The 17,000-nt window shown below is 49.7% G+C and overlaps 1 protein-coding gene across 1 annotated transcript in view; it reads left to right on the top strand.

The window, feature by feature from the left end:
- Positions 1 to 8,962: 8,962 nt before the first annotated feature.
- LOC116958263 (retinoic acid receptor RXR-alpha-B-like) overlaps positions 8,963 to 17,000 on the top strand; it is a 46,957-nt gene continuing 38,919 nt past the window's right edge. The window contains exon 1 of the mRNA XM_032980795.2: positions 8,963 to 9,533. Within this exon, the coding sequence (XP_032836686.1) occupies positions 9,506 to 9,533 (28 nt within the window). The 5' untranslated portion in view covers positions 8,963 to 9,505. The remainder of the gene's footprint in view (positions 9,534 to 17,000) is intronic.

The raw sequence follows: 17,000 nt of genomic DNA, 5'->3' as shown, positions 1-17,000 counted from the left end.
CATGATTATGACGACTGATCATGATGACGACGATCATGATGATGACGATCATGACGACGATCATGACGATGATCATGACGATGATCATGACGATGTTCATGACGATCATGATGACGATAATGATCATGATGATGACGATGATCATGATTATGACGACGATGATCATGATGACGACGATGATCATGATGACGACGATGACGATGCGGGCGACCGCCGTCTTTGACGGCTGAGCCAACGAACCGCAGCTGAGCGGAGTTCGACGATTCCGCCGCCGCTGCTGCTGCTGCGTTAGCGGTGGTGGTGGTGCACAAACACAGCCAGCGCTCTCAACCACAATGTCAACAACACGGCACGAGAGAGACAGAGAGAGAGGGAGAGAGGGGGCTTCATAAAGCAAAGCATTGAACAAAAAAACCCCCGAAATGATGGAACGAATCAAAGTGCCGACTGCACCGAGCATCATCTTCTTGTTTCCTCTGATTTGTGAAACAAAAAGTGAGAGGGCGGATGGCTCGATTCCCGCTCACGGTCTGCCAGCACCTGGCGACGAATTTCTCTCCCCGTGGCGGTTTCCGCTATTTCACGTTGACGCGTTGTTCAAGGGGAAATCACTTCCGAGCGTGCGGCTGGCGACTCGCACACAGTTGAGTACGTGTGTGAAACACCGGGGAGACAAAGGCGGCCACCCCCCCACCCAACCCCCTCGTGCGCGTTCACCGTGGCGGCCTTCATAGGCGCTTGCTCCGCTTACAGCACTTGCCCCCCCCCCCCCCCAAACAGTCTGTTAAAAGGCTGCACCATCGATCGCCCGTCGGCATCGGCGAGCGGGCGTCGTAAGGAATTGAAGCGACGACGCTGGGTGGTGTGGCGGTGTTGGGTTTGGTGGCGGTGATGCAAGCGCCGCGTGGCGATGTTGTGCGCGCGAAGGAAGAGGTTTTATTTTTAGAATCGCGGGGGTCTGGGACGCAATGTTCTTTCTGCTGCGTCGCGAGCTTTTACATAACCACGGGATCCCCCCCTCCCTCCACCCCCCCTCCCTCCACCCCCCCTCCCTCCACCCCCCCTCCCTCCACCCCCCCTCCCTCCACCCCCCCTCCCTCCACCCCCCCTCCCTCGCTCCCTCCTCCACCCCTCCCTCCTCCCCTCCCTCCCCTCCCCTCCCTCCCCCTTCCCTCCCTCCCCCTTCCCGCCCTCCATCGCTCGCTCCCTCCTCCCCTCCCTCCACTCCCCCCTCCTTCCCTCCCCTCCTCTCCCTCCCCCTTCCCTCTCCCTTCCCTCCCTCCCTCCCCTCCCTCCCCCTTCCCTCCCTCCTCCCCTCCCTCCCCTCCCTCGCTCGCTCCCTCCACTCCCCCCTCCTTCCCTCCCCTCCCTCCCCCTTCCCTCCCTCCCTCCCTCCTCCCCTCCCTCCCCCTTCCCTCCCTCCTCCCCTCCCTCCCCTCCCTCCCCCTTCCCTCTCTCGCTCCCCTCCCTCCACCCCTCCCTCCCCTCCCTCCCTCGCTCCCCTCCCTTCCCCCCCAGCGTGTACCCGCGCGTCATCTCCCTCCCAGGGGGAGCGGTGGCACAGTGGTTAGCGCGCCGCGCCACGAACTCCGCGGGCGGAGTTCGATTCCCGCCCACGGCCCACCAACACCCCGTCCTGGGCCCCCCATCCCCCCCCCCCTCCTCTAGGTCGACTCGGCAGCAAATGAGTTTCCCGGTACGGTGTGTAGTGAACATCGCCACTGGGGAGACAAAGGCGGCCGGGCACAGTGATGCTTCCCCACCCACACCCCCCACCTCGTGCGCTGTGCCGGCCTTCATAGGGTGTTGCTCGCTAACAGCACTTGCCCCAACAGTCTGTTAAGGCTACATGGGGGATCTTTGTCTTTGCTCACACACGCACACACGCACTCGCACGCACTCGCACACACAACAACAACATTCGCCACTAAGTGGTGGTTACGTCACCACGACGCTTGTGCCAGGCTAGGTGCACGTTGAGGCCACGTGAAGTGTTGAACGTCCGCTGGCAGGAGGTCACGGGGCAGACCCAGCAGGTGCCACGGGGCAGACCCAGCAGGTGCCACGGGTCGACTGACTGAGATGACTGGCTGATGCACCACCTGTGCCCCCTACTGTGACAACTTGTTGTGCTTTAGCCGCCCGGCGCTCCGCTCGTTGTTGTGAGCGTCGCTCCTTCGCCCTCCGTTGTTGTTGGAGGGCGACTGCCTCCAACTGCCCAGTAGCGTCCTTCACGAGCCTCCTCCACAGAGGCCGATCTTGACACCGCTGGCACCGGTCATCGGCAAGTCCACTCAGCTCCACGTCCTCCTGTACCACATCACTCCATCTCTTCTCTAGCCCGTGCCGCGCCCGTTTAGCCCCCTCTATTCGGCCGAACAAAAGCTGTTTCGGCATGCGGTGGCTGGGCATTGCGAGCTACGTGACCCAGCCAACGCAGCCTTGCCTGCCGGATGAGCTCACCGATGGGACTTTGTCCAGAAACACTTACTCGGTGTCTTTGTCTCTACGCATGCCTCTTGTCTTTCCACAATGTCTTATCAATGTCAGTATTTGTCTTGATGTATCGGATTACTGTTGTATCTCTGTCTGTCGGTGTCGTTCTCCGCTGTGTACTGTCCCGCGTGTGTCTCTCTCTCCGCATCTGTGATGCTCTGTGTTTTTAAAAAAATATTTGCATTGTTTGATTTGAATAATCCATGGTTTGTTTGTTGTAGTTGTTGAAACTTGATGACCTCCTGTGACCCTTCTGGGCGTCTGTGACACGAAGAGCTTGAAAGCTCATCGGATTCCTCTTGTCTTAATGAATCATCTGAATTGGGGGGAGAAGTATTGTCTTGTGATTTGTAAATCCGTGTGTGTGTGTGTCTGGCTTGTCTCTCGCCATCAGCGAGTTGGCCTCAACGTGCACCTAGCCTGGCACAAGCACCGTGGCGACCTCACCGCCACTGAGTGACGAATGGTTGTTGTTAGCAGCGAGTTGGCACAGTTTGAGGCACAGGCGGTGCATCTGCCAGTCACCTGGGTCTGTCCCGTGACCTCCTGCACCTAGCCTGGCACAGCAGTTAACCCATAACACCTTGGTCTGCCGCGTGACCTCCTGCCCCTAGCCTGGCACAGCAGTCAACCCATGGCACCTGGGTCTGTCCCGTGACTTCCTGCACCTAGCCTGGCACAGCAGTCAACCCATGGCACCTGCTGGGTCTGTCCCGTGACTTCCTGCACCTAGCCTGGCACAGCAGTCAACCCATGGCACCTGGATCTGTCCCGTGACCTCCTGCACTTAGCCTGGCACAGCAGTCAACCCATGGCACCTGGGTCTCTGCCGTGACTTCCTGCACCTAGCCTGGCACAGCAGTCAACCCATGGCACCTGCTGGGTCTGTCCCGTGACTTCCTGCACCTAGCCTGGCACAGCAGCCAACCCATGGCACCTGGGTCTGTCCCGTGATCTCCTGCACCTAGCCTGGCACAGCAGTCAAACCATAGCACCTGGGTCTGTCCCGTGATCTCCTGCACCTAGCCTGGCCAGCAGTCAACCCATAGCACCTGGGTCTGTCCCGTGACTTCCTGCACCTAGCCTGGCACAGTCAACCCATGGTAACTGGGTCTGTCCCGTGACTTCCTGCACCTAGCCTGGCACAGCAGTCAAACCATAGCACCTGGGTCTGTCCCGTGACTTCCTGTACCTAGCCTGGCACAGCAGTCAACCCATAGCACCGGGGTCTTTCCCGTGCCCTCGTGCACCTAGCCTGGCACAGCAGTTAACCCATAACACCTGGGTCTGTCCCGTGACCTCCTGCACCTAGCCTGGCACAGCAGTCAAACCATAGCACCGGGGTCTGTCCCGTGACCTTTCAGCAGCGAGCTGTTGACACTTCGCGTGGCCTCAAAGTGCACCTAGCCTGGCACAAGCGCCACCACTAAGTTGGGGTACAATTGTTTGCGCACGCAGCTGCGAGCCCAGAAACACGAGTTTGATTCCCGACAATGGCTGATATCACCGGTGAGTGATCTTCTGAACCGGTCCTGAGCCTCCCCAAGGTCCGCTCGGCCTCAAACGAGTGCCTGGTGGTGCTGTCGTAGTGTCCCGTAAACATCAGCACCGGGGAGACAAAGGCGGCCGGGCGCGGTGCTGGCCACCCAACCCCCTCGTGTGCCGTTTTGGCCTTGGTCGGTGCTGCTCGCTAACAGCACTTGCCCCAACAGTCTGTTGAGGCTACACGGGTGGTCTTTGGTGGTGGTGGTGAGGGTCCCCAAGGGGTTTACGTGACGGACGACAACTGGGCAAAGCCACCAGCCCTGCCGTGGTGGTAGTGGGGGGGGGGTCCCCAAGGGGTTTACGTAACGGACGACGACTGGGCGAAGCACCAGCCCTGCCGTGGTGGTAGTGGTGGTGGGGGTCCCCAAGGGGTTTACGTGACGGACGACAACTGGGCAAAGCCACCAGCCCTGCCGTGGTGGTTAGTGGGGGGGGGGGGTCCTCAAGGGGTTTGCGTGACGGACGACAACTGGGCAAAGCCACCAGCCCTGCCCGTGGTGGTCGTGAGGGGGTCCCCAAGGGGTTTACGTGACGGACGACAACTGGGCAAAGCCACCAGCCCTGCAATTGCCCTCTCAAGGTGCTGTCCAGGATGGAGGGAGCTCTCTAGAGCACAGCTAGAGTGGTGGGTGCTTGGCCTGCTCTTCCACATCGACCGGTAACGTCTGGGAAAAGGTGGGAATGGCCCACGCTTGTTTGCCTACCGCACGTGACCTGCCGTGTCTCGCTTTCAGGAGGGTACTGCCGCATTTTAGAATCATAATATTTGTTGATACTGCAGAAGGAATCCGATGAGCTATGAAGCTCTTTTTTTTTACTCACAGATGTCCCAGTAGGGGCACGGGGTGATAACGTTACAACGACACACACAAAAAAAGACAGATAAACACATCACCCAGACACATGACAAATACGACACTCAACCATCCGACATCCTACCAGGGCAAAGCCCCGCCGTTGGTGTGAACTTATTATTCAGAAGCTCAACAAAGTGGCCCCCCATCATTTGAACGTCCATGGCAGCCAAAGTCATCGAAAAACCGGAGGTCCTGGAGAAGGCTCACCCATACCACCAGCGCACTGCACGGATGGATTCACGAATCTAGAACACTGCACAGAAGGATTCACGAATCCAGCACACTGCACAGATGTATTCACGAGAAATGTAACGTCTTGTCTTGAGATTTTAGAATGTCGAATTAAACGTGAAAAATAAATGTAACACCCCTATTTAAAAATACGTGACCGGGGTGTTGATCGTGTTGTTTTGTTACAGAATTAAGACTTACACGTGAGAAATATCAAACGTTATACGACTCCTATATATTTATATATCCTAGAAATTTATAAGAATTTCCCATAAGACTCGGAAGGGCTGGGCCAACTCCTCATGCCCATATATGGAAGTGGCTTTTGTGGGCGTTACCATGAGGGATGTGGGGAGGAGGGACCGGAAACGGGCGTGGTTAATGCTAATCTGTGTAAATATGCTAATTAGGGGAGGGGCGAAAACGCCTCTCCGAATTCTCAATAACCCTCGACTTAAAGCTTTCGTTACTGCAGGAATTCATATTATTTGGGTCTTTCGGTAAAGGGCCGTCCATAAATGACGTCACGCGATTTTGGACGATTTTGACCCTCGCCCCCTCGTCACACGACGTCACAAAAAGTCAGATATGACGTCACAAAGCTCTGCCCCCCCCAAAAAACCATATTTCCATTTTTAAAATTAAACATGCTTCAAATCGCTTTAAACTATTGTCACTGTAGTGCGTATTTAATGTGGCGCTGCACTCTGATGTTGTAGGAGAAAACATTTATTAAAAAGTATATTTAATTAAATAGAACGTTTTGATTTAAAGCTTTCGTGACTGCAGGAATTCATATTCTTGGTTCTTTCGGTAAAGTCACCACCACGTCGAAGGGAAACAATCAAATAATAAAAATATAAAACAATAAAATTCTCACGACGTTTCGACTGCAACACAAGCAATCATCATCAGGTGTGGTTTTCACACCTGATGATGATTGTGAAAACCGCACCTGATGATGATTGCTTGTGTTGCAGTCGAAACGTCATCAGGTGTGGTTTTCACACCTGATGATGATTGCTCGTGTTGCAGTCGAAACGTCGTGAGAATTTTATTGTTTTATATTTTAAATATTTTATTGTTTCCCTTCTACGTGGTGACTTTACCGAAAGAACCAAGAATATAAGTAGAACGTGTTGTCTATATTTATTTATAAAGTTGCGCATTTTGATGTGACGTCACATTTCTCAACCCCCCCCCCATTCGTCACACATCGTCACAAATGTCTGACCCCCCCCTCACCCCAGGTGCGTGACGTCATTTATGGACGGCCCCTTTTCGTGACTTGGGTCTTTCGGTAAAGTCACGTAGAGATAGGTTCAAAAAAATAAAAATAAAATAACAAACAAAAAAACTCCGACGTTTCGATCGCAGCACGATCGTTCGTCATCAGGAATTAAAAAAAATAAAGACGAACGCTCGTGTCGTAGTTTTTTGTTGCTATTTTCTTTGAGGCTTTTGATTTGAAAGCTGATTTCTTTGAAACCTTATCGACGTGACTTTACCGAAAGACCCAAGAATAGGGTCAATAACCTGTTTGACAAAACAAATATGTAACAATAGATTTGACCCTTTCGAGGAATAAAACACACGAGGTGAATTCAAATGTTCAAACCACCAAATAGATTATAGCCTTCGCAAGGGATCAAGTTACTTGTTTTGTCTCTCTCTCAAATTTAGCAATCTTTGGAAGAAAGTTAATCGACCAGGTACGGTGTTGAATGTTACGTTAGTCGACTATCTGTGTTGCATTATATTTCTAAGTTTACTAGGTTTCATATTTTGATTTAAAGCTTTCGTGACTGCAGGGATTCATATTCATGGTTCTTTCGGTAAAGTCACCACGTAGAAGGGAAACAATAAAATAATAACATTCTAAAAAATATTGTTTTATATTTTTATTGAAAAATATTGTTTCATATTTTTATAAAAAAATATTATTTTATATTTTTATTATTTTATTACTTTAATATATAGGTTTCATATTTTTGGTTCTTTCGCTAAAGTCACCACGTAGAAGGCAAACAATAAAATAATAAAAAATATAAAACGATAAAATTCTCACGACGTTTCGACGGCAACACGAGCAATCACCATCATCAGGTGTGAAAACCACAGCAAGAAATGTTTTTAAAAAAATGTGTGTTGCAGTCGAAACGTCGTGAGAATTTTATTGTTTTTTATTTGTATTATTTGATTGTTTCCCTATCTACGTGGTGACTTTACCGAAAGAACCAAGACTATGAATCCCTGCAGTCACGAAAGCTTTAAATCAAAATATACTACATTTGTTTTCGCTTTCATTTGTACCTGATGACGATTGCTTGTATTGCAATAGAAACGTCGTATGCTATTATTTAATACTTTTTTCTTTCTACGTGACTTTACCGAAAGAATCAAAGAGTGTGCCCAATGTTGTTGACGGCGGTGTTTTTGTTGTCGCGTTGTGCCAGTGGTGGTTGCACAGACAACCACGACAACAACTCGACTCACATCCGTGTCAACATCGGAATCTGAATGTTTATTACAGCAGGAGGAATCCGATGAGCCATGAAGCTCTTTTTACTCACGGATGTCCAGTATAGGGGGACACGTGCATCTGTGGGAGCTTAAATGGGACAAATGTATTATAGGCGACGTTTCGGGCAATGACCATTCATCGTAACACAATGTGTATGTGCCATTAGGCCAGTGTTATTGAGATGTTAACGACCTCGCCTGGATATGCCGAAGGTCGTGGGTTCAATCCCGACCCTGACGCCTGCTGTATATTTGGAGTTTGCGTGTGGCTAGGAGATGTTAACTCTCTCGCCTGCTATACAGGAGGTCGTGGGTTCGATCCCGACCCTGACGCCTGCTGTATATTTGGAGTTTGCAAGTGGCTAGGAGATGTTAACTCTCTCGCCTGCTATACAGGAGGTCGTGGGTTCGATCCCGACCCTGACGCCTGCTGTATATTTGGAGTTTGCATGTGGCTAGGAGATGTTAACTACCTCGTCTGGTGTACAGGAGGTCGTGGGTTCGATCCCAGCCCTGACGCCTGCTATATATTTGGAGTTTGCATGTGGCTAGGAGATGTTAACTACCTCGCCTGGTATACAGGAGGTCGTGGGTTCGATCCCAACCCTGATGCCTGCTGTATATTTGGAGTTTGTGTGTGGCTAGGTAGATGTTAACTACCTCGCCTGGTATACAGGAGGTCGTGGGCACGACCCTGACGGCCTGCTGGTTTTCACACCTGATGACGATGTCGTGAGAATTTTATTGTTTTATATTTATTATTTTATTGTTTCCCTTCTACGTCACTTTACCGAAAGAACCAAGAACATGTGTTTTATTGTTGTCACGTTCTTGCCCGGTGAGACAAAAGAGCTTTATAGCTCCTCGGATTCCTCATGCAGTATCAATCAATATTCCGATTCTGAATTTGCTGCGGTACCCTCACTGAGGCATCGAATTTGCGCCTTGGTTAAAACGTCGGGCGTGGCGAGACAGAGAGGCATGGGTTAAATCCGGCACGAGAGGGGGCGTGGTTAATATTCAAGGAGGCGTGGTCATACTTAAGGATGGGGCGGGGTTAATATTTAAGGAGGCGTGGTGATACTCAAAGCGGCGTGGTTATATTTAAGGGGGTGTAACTATATTTAAGGGGGCGGGGTACGCGCGACCGGGAGTGGGCGTGGCCGATATCATTTGCGGGCGTGATCAATCCCCGAGAGGGGCGGGCAAGGGGAGGTCGCCGTCCAATCGCGTGGTCACTCTCGCGTGTGGGCGTGGCGAGTGTGCGGGGCGGTGGGGGGGGGCGGAGTCATATAAATAGCGGTGGAGGATGAGGCGGGGTGGATGTCCTTGCGAGAGAAGCCACTCGGGCTTGAGGTCTCCCGGTGTCTTGTCTCCCTCTTACCCCCCCCTCCCCCCCGTGTCTCTCTCTCAGTGTCTCTATCTCAGTGTGTCTCTCCGTGTGTCTCTCTCTCTCTCCGTCCTCCGTGTCTCGTCCCTGACCTGTCCGTGTCTTCCGGTGTCTCGCCCTCCTGTCGTCCCGCTTGGCTGCGTTTGAGTGTCTTCCTGTTTTGGTGTGTGTGTAGTTGCGTCCGTCCGTGTGTGTGTGTGTCTTCTGTCAGCCTCACCTGTGTGTGTCTGTGTATTGGTGTGTGTGTGTCTGTGTGTCTATCCGTGTGTGTGTGTACGTGCCTGTCTGTGTTTGTCTTGTCACATCCTGTCGTGTCCCTTCCCCCCCCCCCACCCCTGTGTAGCTGTCTGTCTGTGTCTCTGTGGTGTGTCCCCGTGTCTCTCTAGGTCTGTGTCTCTCTCTCTGTGGTTAACCCACGTGTTCCCGTAAGGGCAGCGTAGGGGGCCCCCAAAGCACATCACGTATGGAGACTAAGCCATATTTTCGTTTTGGTAAGCGAACTACTTGCATCATGTTTGCATGTATACACACACACAGTAATTACATGTTACATTGTGTGTCTGTGTGTAGCAATTGGAGTGTATCAGGTCGTATTGTGGCGTTGCATGCATTGTGCGAATTGTCCAGTGTGTAATTCCGCACAACAAGATGCATTTTTTTTTAAAATCCTACGTGGTTTGTGTATAGTGTCTTGAAAGCTGCACTGATGTATCTCATGAATCTACGCGTTAATGTACGTGTGTATAACGTCTTTAAGGAGAGTGCGTTGAATTATGCATTCAACGTGTGTGCATCCTGCACGGTTAATATCACACGCTATACTGTACGTGAATACGTGTAAAGGTTACTCGCGAAACGTCGTACTTTGTGTCTTGTTAAACGTTGTGGCTTTTGCTCTCCCAGGAACGAATTGGGCACGTTCCGTTTACGTGACGAATCTTACTAATTTGCTGCGTCGGGTGGTGGCGGGTTTAACGACACAATTTACGCGATATAACCCCAACAAACCTGGATGTGCGCGCTATATTGAACCACAATTATATTAATTATAGTATATGCAGCGCGTACTTCACAATGCACCATACATTGCAGATTAATAGCGCCAACTGTATATTACGCTAGACATAATAAGTGTTATAGTATTAATATTCTCGGTTATTTCGGTAAAGTCACGTCACATTATTCGTCACGTAATAATAATAATTCACTGCGCGTGTGTGTATATATAGGAGTTGTAATGTGCGCGTTGTTAAAAATTATTAAATGTTGTTGCGGGATAAGCGGGTTGGTGTGCAACTTTAACGCATTGCAAGTATACTGAATTTTTGTTTGTATATTATAAATCCGAGCACGGGTACAGTTAAAGCACGCGCGTGTGTGTGTGTGCGTTGTTTAAAACGTTAATCTTTCTTGGGGTTGCTCGATCCACTGCTGGTTGGAGGCATCCGTATAACTAGTTGACATCGAAGCCGCGTGTGTACTTTATATTAAATCTGTATCTTGAGTATCCCGAGATCGTTAACTCGCTTTCCGCGATCGCAACTTTAACACGACCGAGTAGAAATGCCGCAAACAGGTACGCAAACAAATTTATTTTTTTATTTTTTCTTTGCTTGTTAACAAAACGCTTATTCTGATGGGACACGCCAAAAAAAAGGTGTGTGTTTGTTGTTAAAGAACGATGTGTTGAAGAACGATGACAGGCGCCAGTAACGAAACGTCGTCAACTCCTCAAGTCCGACGTTTTAATAAAACTAAAACTGCGGCTCGGCCGCAAAGTCTCGTCTGCCGTGCGTAGAGAGGACGTCGGGCGTTACACAACGATAACAAGCGAACGCGGGAAGAAAAACAAAACACAACAAAGGCAACGGTGTAAAAAAAAACAACTAAATTATAACGATTGTTTTCTGTTTACAATCGTTTAAAAAAAAAATTGTTGTTGTGTTTGAGGCGATGGGATGGTTTCTGCGGCCTGGGACGAAAACACTGAGAGATGGAGCCTTCGGTTAGCCTAGGCTGTGGTGACGTTAGTTTTTTTTAAAATATTTGTTTTTGGAACATTAACAAAACGTCTTTTTTAAAACCCGTCGACAAAGTTTACACCGAACGCGCGGTCCACGTGATGTTAATTGTCGTTGTAAATGTATATTTGAAAAAAAAAAATCGGAAATCTGTCGAAACTCTACGTTGCGCCGATCGGCGACTTGATTTTGAGGCCTAGCGGAGGCTTCGACGAAAAGTGATGGAAGTTAAAAAAAATAAACACTTCTTGTTGTTGTAGCTTTTTTTTTTTAAAAACACACGATAAATAGAACGTTGTTTGTTTGCAATTATATTGTCTTAAACTTAAAGCGGTCGCTTTCGACGCGAACTGGAGGAGGGAGAGGATGAGGAGGGGAGGGCGTGAACAGCTTCACATTTTTTTGCAAAAAATAAACTCGGTGAGCGCTTTGACGCGTTTTTTTTTAAAACAAATAATAACAACAATTGTTACACTTCAAACTTTAAACACGTTGACGGTGCCGTATACGAGCCATAGCGATGCATTCCTTGAGGCCCAGGGCGAAGTTTTCTTTTGGTTTGCTTGCGCGTTTGTTAGCGTTCGGTTTTTTTCCTTCTCTCTCGCCTTAACCGCATTACCGTACGTTATGTTTTTTGTTGTTGCTGTTGCTTTTGATCGCCTCTAACTCCCTTAAACGTGTCTATAAAAGTTACCGTGCGAGCATTCGAAGTCTCTCTGTCGTCACACACACACACAACAACCCCCTACCTACCACACACAACCCCGTACATTGCCCGTGTATATCGACGGGCCCTATGGGCGCCTGCGATGACTTACTTTGTTACGCGCGTATAACGTTTAATAGGCTTATTTTGCTTCGGTATTATTGATAATAATTGTGTAAATGTCGTGTGTTTTTAAATGTGTATAATATTATACACGTGGTCATGTTGTGTCGGGCTGTGTACGTTGTTGCTGCGTGGAATGTCGCGCGCGTGTGTGTGTTGTTTCGTGTCCGCGGTCTAGTAGCAGTTCACGCGGTTAAAGTTTAGTTTCGCTGAGTGCATTAAGCGTTAACGCCTTACCCAGCGTGTTAATAACCTTCGTGCACAATGACATCGGTACGTATTTGTACGATTTAAAGACTAACGATCCCCCCGGTAGAGCCTTTACATACTGTTGGGGCAAGTGCTGTTAGCGAATAGCAAGCACCACCACCACCACCCCTTCGTGACCAGCAACCACGCCCGGCCGCCTTTGTGTCTCCCCCACCTACTCGGGTTGAGGCTGAGTAGACCTAGGAGAGGCCCAGCACGGGTTCAGATTAATAATCGTCACCTTGTGTTGACCGTGAGCGAGAATCGAACAGACGCGCATCAAGAAGTCACGCACGCACCCACACACACACACTTGAACACACACAGATAAAAGTTCCCCCTTGTATAGCCTCAACAGATTGTTGGGACAAGTGCTGTTAAGCGAGCAGCACATGTGAGAATGCTGGGACTGTACACGAGGGGCGATGTTGACTTACACGCCGCACCAGGTATAACTTCATTTGAGGGCTGAGTCGACCTAGGGGAGGCCCAGAACCGGTTCTGATAATCGTCCACTGCTCGTCGTCGGCCGTGAGAGGGAATCGAACTCTGAGGTCGCCGGGTTCGTAGTGTTGACCGCTGCACCACCGCTCCCCATACACGAATTTATCCCGTAGAGCCTGTAACAAACTATATATAGTAATAGGTTTTTACCCTTTTAGCTGGCACAAAAAACTGACACCTTTATACAAGGAGATCATGTTTGCAATAACCACAACACAAGCAGTCACAAATGCAAGCAAAAAGAGACAACTCTGATAATGATATCGGCACTGTCAGAGTTGTCTCTTTTTGTTTGCATTTTTGACTGCTTGTGTTGTGGTTATTGCAAACATGATCCCCTTGTATAAAGGTGTCAGTTTTTGTGCCAGCTGAAAGGGTAAACACCTATATTCTTAGCTCTTTCGGTAAAGTCACGTTGAAGGGAAACAATAAAATAATAAAATATATGTAAAACAATAACAAAATTCTCACGACGTTTCGACCATAACACAAACGGTCGTCATCAGGTGTGTCGGTAAAAACCTATTATTATATATAGCTACTGGCAAAGGAGGTCTCATACCTGCAACAAACTGTTGGGGCAAGTGATGTTATTGAACACGTCCACGTACGTACACATACACATATACACACGTGCAGTAGATCTCTGTAAAAACACAGCGCTGTTTTACTTTACGCGTGCGCCTAAAATTGTTTATTTTCTTTAATCATCAGAATCTTTGGATGCTAAACCCCCGGGGGGGGTTCAGTGCAGCAAATGTGTAAACATGTAAAACCCACGCGTCTCTCTGTGCGGAAAGTTCGACTCTTGGGAGTGCAGCTGGTTGGCACGCCGCGCGCTATGAACCCCACCCATGTGGCACTGGGACTTGGCTACGAACCAGAGTTCGATTCCCGCTCACGGCAGCCAACGCCGGTGACGATTATCTGAACCGGTTCTGGGCCTAACACTAGGCCGACTCGGCCTCAAATGAGTACCTGGTGCGGTGTGTCGTAAACATCGCCACTGGGGATGCAAAGGCGGTCGGGCGTGGTGCTGGCCACCCACCCCTCCTCGTGTGCCGTGCCGGCCTTCATAGGTGCTCGCTGACAGCACTTGCCGTAACAGTCTGTTAAGGCTACACGGGGGACCTTTAGTTCGATGAGAGGAGTGCGTGGTGGGTTAGCGCTACGCTGCGCTATGAACCCTGGCACCAGAGTTCGATTCCCGTTCACGGCCGCTAACACGGGTGACGATTATCTGAACCAGTTCCGGGCCTCCCTTAGGTCGACTCGGCCTCAATTGAGTACCTGGTGCGGTGTGTAAGAAAACATCGCCACTGGGGAGACAAAGGCGGTCGGGCGTGGCGCTGGCCACCCACCCCTTCGTGTACCGTGCCGGCCTGCGTCGGTACTCGCTAACAGCACTTGCCCCAAACAGTCTGGGCAGGGCTGCTGCGGGGATCTTTGCCTTTGCAGTTCGTGTCAGGGGTGAATTTCGGTCAAATGATTCTCATACTTCGCAGGAGGTCGGGGAAAATAGCAAAGTGAAGTACGCAACCAATTGGATGCTGCTACGCTCTCAGTGCAAAGTTCACGGGGTATGTGCGTACCGTGCATTAATTCTAAAACGAAGACACGTACGGGTGTGTAACGTTTTGCAGAGAGTATGCATTGAATTATATAGTCGATGTGTTAATTAACATCGTGCGCTCTGCACGGTTAAGATGTGCAAATGCAGTAATACTGCGCGGTGCATCGTGCATGAATGTGTACGCTTTACTGAACCGCCAGTATATGCAGTGTATACTTCACGATGCACCGTACATTGCAAATGATTGTGCTTTGTAGATGACCACAATACGTTACACAATGAACATTGTTAATCGCGTCACGAACGGAGCTACATTGGGAGGACACTGCTCGCAACAGAGAAACTTGGCCACGTTGCTGGAGTGAGTTCTGCACAGAGCTTACTCCCTACACCGCTTGTCCTCAACCTCATTTAAGTCCTAAACGCGAGCTCTAACCCATAGCGGTGATGCTTACCGTCAACCCTACCACCAATCCCTGAAAGAAAATTCCAAACCCGCTTACCCGTTCCCCTTTTCCTACGCCTTGTAAAAAAAAAAACCTCAACTCCTAAAATCCAAACCTCTTGTTCCTAAACCCTCACCTTAACCCCTAGCCCTAAATCTTATCTCGTTAACCATTGACCTGCACTCTTATCTTCAGGCCTACACAATAGTTACCCTAAATCCTAACCCCTCATCCATTAACCCTAATCGTAAACCTAAACCATAACCCCTCACCCTAAATCCGAGCCCACCTTTTATCCGTTTACCTTAACCCCAGACCATAATTGTAAAACCTTAACCCCTAAATCGAAAACCATAACTCCCCTAGTTTGAAATATAGCCCCTAAACCTAAATCTTGCCGTAAACCCTAACTCTAAATCCTACCCACTAATCCATTACACCTTGGCCTTACCCTGACCCTGTGCCACGAATACGGTGACCAGAGTTCGATTCCCGCGCGCAGTCGCCAACGCCAGTGACAATTATCTGAACCGGTCGTGGGCGGGCGCCCTTGGGTAGACTCGGCCTCAAATGAGTGCCTGGTGCAATGTGTAAACATTGCCACCTGGGGAGACAAAGGCGGCCGGGCGTGGTGCCGTACCAATCTTTATAGATGCCCACTAACAGCACTTTCCTCAACAGTCTTTTTAAGCTAAATGCAGGGGATCGTGAATTATTTATATGTAGTACAAGTTTATGTGTGTATGGGAATGTTGGTATATGCTGTATGCATAGTAATATAAATGTACGTGGTATTTAATTACATTGAGTGGCAGAAAGTTTAACCTGTGGGTTAGAGAATGAATGGGGCGCTGCGGTGGTGAGATGTTAACTACCTTGCCTGGTATACAGCAGGTCGTAGATTTGATCCCGACCCTGACAATGCCTGCTGTGTATATGGAGTTTGCATGTACTCCCCGTGGTCCCGTGGATTTTCCTCGAAGTCCCCCGGTTTTTGCCCTCCCACATTTAGAATCAAAATGCTTTTTAGAATATTTCGCTGCTGTGTACATTTCCACGCGGGGCTATCGTTTGTGGTGGCCAGCTCTCCTCTGATAAAGAGCTTACACAGCTTAGTGGAGCCTTTCCTGGTAAAATAATAAATTGTTTTTTAAAAGTTTAAATGCATGCATGCGAATTGCATCGTCGTAAGCTATTTATAAAAGTGAGCATGGCGCGTCGTGGAGCAGTTGGGACGATGGACAGGAATAATAACTGGAGTGGCAGCCAAGGAATGGAATGCGCCCGAGAGGGACCTCCACCAGGGAGATGGAGTGACGATTACAGCGGTCCATGTGCAGGTGCTGGATGCATTTTTTTTTACCTCGCAGGGATCGTAAGATCTGGCTCTGTCTTGGGGGTGGGGGGCGGGTGAAACCCTTCCATCCGGCGGTGGAATTGATGACAGCTGATAATGGTGGTGGCGATGATAAATGTACGTGTGGGTACGTGCGGGTGTGTGCGCGTGTTGGTATGTTTGTGTTCAGGATGGGTGTCTATATATGGGGCATGGTAGTGTGGCGGAAAGCACCCTGCTGCGTTAGGTTACCCCGGTGACCCAAGTTCAGTCCCCACTGGATATTTTGAACCGTTCCTGGGCCTCCTCTCCCTAATCTTGACTCGGCCTTAAATCAGTACCACCTGGCATGGTGTTTAAGTCTCAGAACGAGGCAGGAGACGAATGCGAATGGGTGTGGCGTTGGTGTTGGCCACCACCCCACAAGGTGCGCTTTTCCGGCCACAATTAGGCCCTGCTACCCGCAAACAGCTCTTGACCCAACAGCCTGTTAAAGGCTACACGGTGGGGAACTTTGTCCTTTTGTGTCCGTGTGTTTCGTATCGCCCTGGTAAGTCGGCAGTAACCTTGTCTCACTCGCAACACATGCTTACAGAGTGTTCCCCCAAAATGTTGATTGACGTCACATTTGGCACTGGGGTGCCCTTGAAAAATCTGCAGATGCAAACATTTGCAAGTTTACCTCCCAGTTACGGTCGGGGTTGTTGAGGTGGGTGGGGTGTCCCAAATAAAAAATAATGTCTTGGTTTTTCAGTGTTGTTTTGATCGGGAACAGCGTCTGATTATAAAAGTTGGGGATTTTAAGGACAAATGTGGGTTCTTTGTGGGGAGCGGGTGCTCGGTCGTGGTGCACTCGCGGATCGTCGCAGAGGTCCCGCAGTTCGAATCCGACCGGCCGCCCTGGTTACCCGCCGCCGGTGCGGGAACCGTTTTGCAATGATTGTAGTTTTTTTTTTATATAAACAAGGCGTCTTTTTCGTGCGAAATTTCACCTCGCGAC

This window comes from Petromyzon marinus, chromosome 74 (genome assembly GCF_048934315.1).
Source record: "Petromyzon marinus isolate PM22_M1 ecotype Great Lakes invasive population chromosome 74, UKy_Petmar_22M1.pri1.0, whole genome shotgun sequence".
Taxonomy (NCBI): domain Eukaryota; kingdom Metazoa; phylum Chordata; class Hyperoartia; order Petromyzontiformes; family Petromyzontidae; genus Petromyzon; species Petromyzon marinus.
This window is presented reverse-complemented; position numbering and strand designations above follow the sequence as displayed.